General features: G+C 38.6%; 1 protein-coding gene across 2 annotated transcripts in view; it reads left to right on the top strand.

The window, feature by feature from the left end:
- Positions 1–4601, top strand: part of LOC118333548 (probable carboxypeptidase X1) — a 30384-nt gene that overhangs the window by 4335 nt on the left and 21448 nt on the right. For both annotated transcript variants that reach the window (XM_035669249.1, XM_035669248.1), the window contains 2 exons: positions 4078–4187; positions 4286–4425. In XM_035669249.1, the coding sequence (XP_035525142.1) occupies positions 4078–4187; positions 4286–4425 (250 nt within the window). The remainder of the gene's footprint in view (positions 1–4077; positions 4188–4285; positions 4426–4601) is intronic.

Here is a 4601-nt window from a genome sequence, read left to right as displayed (position 1 = left end):
AGGGCATGCATGATCAATAAACTGTAATGATACTGCCTTTGTAGTTGCTTCACAGGGTACGTGTACTTCGACAGTCCAAGATTCTCTGAAGTGAATGCTTGACTGATACCATACCTTTCAGTTGACTGGTTAATAGGGGAAATTTCAAAGGATACAGATGCTCCACTTAATTGCACTATATCCTGTCACACTGTGCATAATGAGATGGTTTCAGGTTGAATTGCGAGGCCCAAACACCGGACAGCTTCGGGGAGCAGAATAGATCTATCTGCTCCATCATCGAGGACTGCGTGAGTTGTGATGGTCCTTTCCCAATTATGGAGACATACATTGACAACTTGTCATCATGACTTTATAGAAGCGGTTTGGTTTATCCATGTAAAGGAGTTATGAGTGAGATGATGTGAACATCACTGTCGCAGATTTGTTTGCATTTACATCATGTTGAATGGTCAGGTGAAACTCCTTACAGGTGTTACATGGCCTATTTAAGGTGCATTTGTCCATTTTGTGTATTCTCCCACAATTACTACATCTCCCCTTCTCTCTCTCTCTTCTCATTTTTGGATAGTTTTTTTAATTCTGTACATGTACCAAGGAAATGGTCTCTGACATTACAGTGGGGGCAATAAGGCTAAGACTTAGGCTTATTAACATTTACCCTTTCTGTACGTTGACTGTAGCCAGGTTGGAAGGTCGAGGAGGGAGTAAGCTTGATTTGCCTGCCCAGTCAGAATGCCACGATTAATCAACAACAACAAATCCATCTGCGAATAATGGGGAATTTAATATTGCTCCAATTTCACTCTGAACTAGTAGCCTTGGCTGACCATATTTATCTTGAAGTGATAGAAGAGTGGTGGAATATGGTCTTGCATCATGCATACTAGATTATAGCCAATTTGTTAGCTCCTGGGTATGTAAGTCTTACATGTAATGTAAGAGGATCTAATATTTATACTGCTCAGTAAGGTGGGGGTGATTGTCAAGGAGGTTATCCAGAGCCATTTTCAGAAGGGCAAAATCACTCTCTCATCCACTCTTAAACACAGGAAGTGAGGGTCTCGGGATTCCATAGGCAGAAGCAATGGACAGATCCATAACATTGGGAGTTTGAACATGTGAGTAGACAACTTGTGGCTGCTGAGATGGCATGGATTGGTTGTAGACTAATAGTGAAAGTGGGCTGTCTGGGACCAAGAATAGATTCAGTATAACTAGGGGCTTGGGCAGTGACTGGAGACGCAGGTATATGATTCATAGAAATGGAAGAGGGTATAGTATAGGAGCAGTCGGTAAAATCAACGCGCATTCTGTCGTAGTGTCACCATAATTTGTCCTTTTATTTTATCAAAGCAACATAACAAATAAGCACATTTTATATGAAACAGAAAAACTTGCTTTGTTACTCTAATGCGGTTGAAAAATAGTTTGCCCTTCCGCTCTTTAGCCAAAACCTGTTCACCTCATCAGGTGACTTCTATATGTAGTCAACACCCCCTGACGTCATCTGACGTCATCACATCATCATCATCTCGCAAATACCATTCGGCATGATTAATAGTACTAATTATGATCATAATGGGTAAAATATATATGGCAGCATGGATTTATAAGTTGCTCACATGAACTATGGTATGGTATGTTGAAACACAAATTTAGTGTAATGGCTTCAACATTCCGGCCCCTAATTGACCGGTATAGGGCAATTCATACATTTATACATCAGAAGCATACACTACAAGAGTCCTTGGTGACAATATTCAAGATTGTCAAGTAGTTCCCATAGAATTTTAAAAATAAACAAAAAATAATCCATTTAGTTCCGATAGTCCATTTTTTGCAAAACAAGAGTAGACACCATTATCTTTATTTGTATCTGTATCTGTTTGACCAACTAAATTATCTGTATTATTATCTGTACCTGGAATGGGTGGGGCTTAAACTGATCAAAAATTACGATATTTATTATTACACCATTTACAGAACCGCCTCAGAATGTAGCTTTAGAGAAATATTTTTGATTACAAGAGTAAGAGAACTATTTACAGAACAAGTTTTTATTTAACAAATTTGGTATATTACACACATTTTACTTTGATGATACCCGAATATTGGAATAGGGATTTGAATAGTGTTCATAAAGCCAGAGGGTCATGTTGAGGAAGCCAGGGAGATGAGACTGAGGATTGGGGGGTGTTTCTTTGATGAGGCATCTTGGGGCTCCATCTTCCCCTTGTAGTTCCGTTAAATAGAGGAAAGAAGGCAAAAGGAAGTGGTAAAGGGTTTTGAGGGAGTTAATGTGAAAACTGCAAAGAGCAGAGACAGTGATATAGCAAACTGCTGCAGGTTTGAGTATGAGCCATGGTCTTTGTTCTTTATAAAAACTTTATTAAGAGGAAAAGGCAAAGTCCTCAGTCAACAGTAAGGAGACTGAATAATGCTCTTCTCTGCACAAAACCACAGTTTTCTTTCAGGACCTCCAAGAGTTGAGAGGTTTTGCCCTCATGATTTATTTCCTCTCACTGTGGAATTTATTTACCCAGATAATCAGCTGGGTTGTGGACAGCCTTAATGTACAATAAACATATTTTTCTCTAATGGGCATCATTGTCAGTTTGCCAAGTATCTCTGGCTCAGCTTCAGCAGTTTCAGAAGTTTGTGGTTTGGCAGGAATCCACCGGTCAACAGCAACAAAGACACATTATTTTTAGAGCAGCCCAGCAGAGATCCAGCTGGACTTCAAGGCAAAATGGGGGAAAGGGTCCTCAAAGGAAATGCCACCTACATTTAGTATTCATTTACGCTGCTTCTATACCTCCGCCTGAGACTCTTTAGCAGCCAGTAAAGCTTCCTGGCAGCAAGAGGCAGTTTGAACCCAACTGAACCCTCCAGACAATGTGAGTCTGTCTGGGGCAGGACAGGTTGAAAGAAGTGTCACCCTCTGCAAGAGAGGCGTGTTTTCTCTGTTTCCTGCTCTCATTTTTACTTCTCTTTCAATTTTCCTCTCTAGCTCGATTTGTAAGACACTGACTCTCTAAGTATTATTTTTCTATGCTCATGTATTCAGCTTTTTTCTGTAATATATCCCCTGGCATTTGTCACATTGATAAAATGTGACAAATCTTTTTTAGAGCTGCAACAATTAATCGATTAATCGTTTAGTTGTCAACTATTAAATAATTCCTAACTATTTTGAAAATTAATTAATCATTTTGAGTAATTTTTTAAGCAATAATATCCAAATTCTCTTTGAGCTTCTTAAAAGTGAATATTTTCTGGTTTCTTTCTGACAAAACAAGACACTTGAGGACGATTTGGGAGACAGTGATAAATATTACAACTAACTGATTAATCGAACACTGATCAGCAGATTAATCGATAACTAAAATAATTGTCTGTTGCAGCCCTAAGTGTTATATAATTCAAGCACATTATATAACATTAAAATATTTAAAGACAAGTTTTTTATCCTTTCCTACCTTTTGAGTAATTTGATTTGTACTCACATGCTTTTGAGAACTGATTTGTGATCTCTCAGCTTTCACAAGGTCAAGTGTGTGCATGTGTTATTATAATATTATAAACATTAATTTGTAATATTATATGTGTACATGTTTGCGTATGTGATTTTATTACTGCATTACATGTAGTGTGCAAACCTGCATGCACTGTTACTACTGTATACTGAGGAGCACAGTGGGTTGAGATGCTGGTTAGGTTTTTCTCACAGTGTAAGCTGGAATTTGAAAGTTTACTTAACAATAGAAACAGTATCATGCAGTATCACAGGCAAGAATATATTTTCAGAGGTGCAAAATATTTTTGCATATTCAGAATCAGGAACCAAACACTGCACTACAGTTGATGCAAATCTGATACAAAATGATAACTTAACAAATTTCACAAATTTCATGCTCAAACAGATTTTTGAGCACTGTGTGCAAAATCTAAACTAGGCTCTTACCTCTGGAACACTGGCTTCTTCTTACTTTGCTACTCTGCTCTCTACTATCATAGTATAATCATATTAAATTAAATTAAATTAAGTCAATTAATCCCCGTTGACTGTGTCAGAATGTCCTCCACTGGGTCTGGAGTCACTGAAGGTCAAAGATAATCAGCTGAGAGCGTCATCCTTTAAGCGCAAGGGCCTGGGCCCTCACCGTGGCAGGCTCAACATCCAGGTAACAACTAACCGCAAACCAAATATATAATATATTACATGCTACGGACAGAGCAACAGTATCAGTGTGTCTTTTTGTGTTTCCTGTGTGTGTTGCAGTCTGGGATAGAGGACGGCGATATCTACGATGGAGCCTGGTGTGCTCAGTACAGAGACAAGAAGCAGTGGCTGGAGGTCGACGCCCGGCAGCTGACTCGCTTCACTGGTGTCATCCTGCAGGGTCGCAACTCCATCTGGAGGTCAGTACTGATAGTTAAACATCCCCTCCAGACATATATTAAGACATATATACAAATAGTATGCTTGGAACAATAATAAGGGTAAAATAGGTATAATTTCCACATTAAAACCATAAAAAAACATCTACTCCTTTTACCTCATTAATATTTAAATTTTAAAGTTTTCCTGCTGGACA

This window comes from Morone saxatilis, unplaced genomic scaffold (genome assembly GCF_004916995.1).
Source record: "Morone saxatilis isolate NCDOM2014 unplaced genomic scaffold, NCSU_SB_2.0 Contig22, whole genome shotgun sequence".
Classification (NCBI taxonomy): domain Eukaryota; kingdom Metazoa; phylum Chordata; class Actinopteri; family Moronidae; genus Morone; species Morone saxatilis.
The sequence above is the reverse complement of the archived record's forward strand: the minus strand, read 5'-3'. Positions and strand labels throughout refer to the sequence as shown.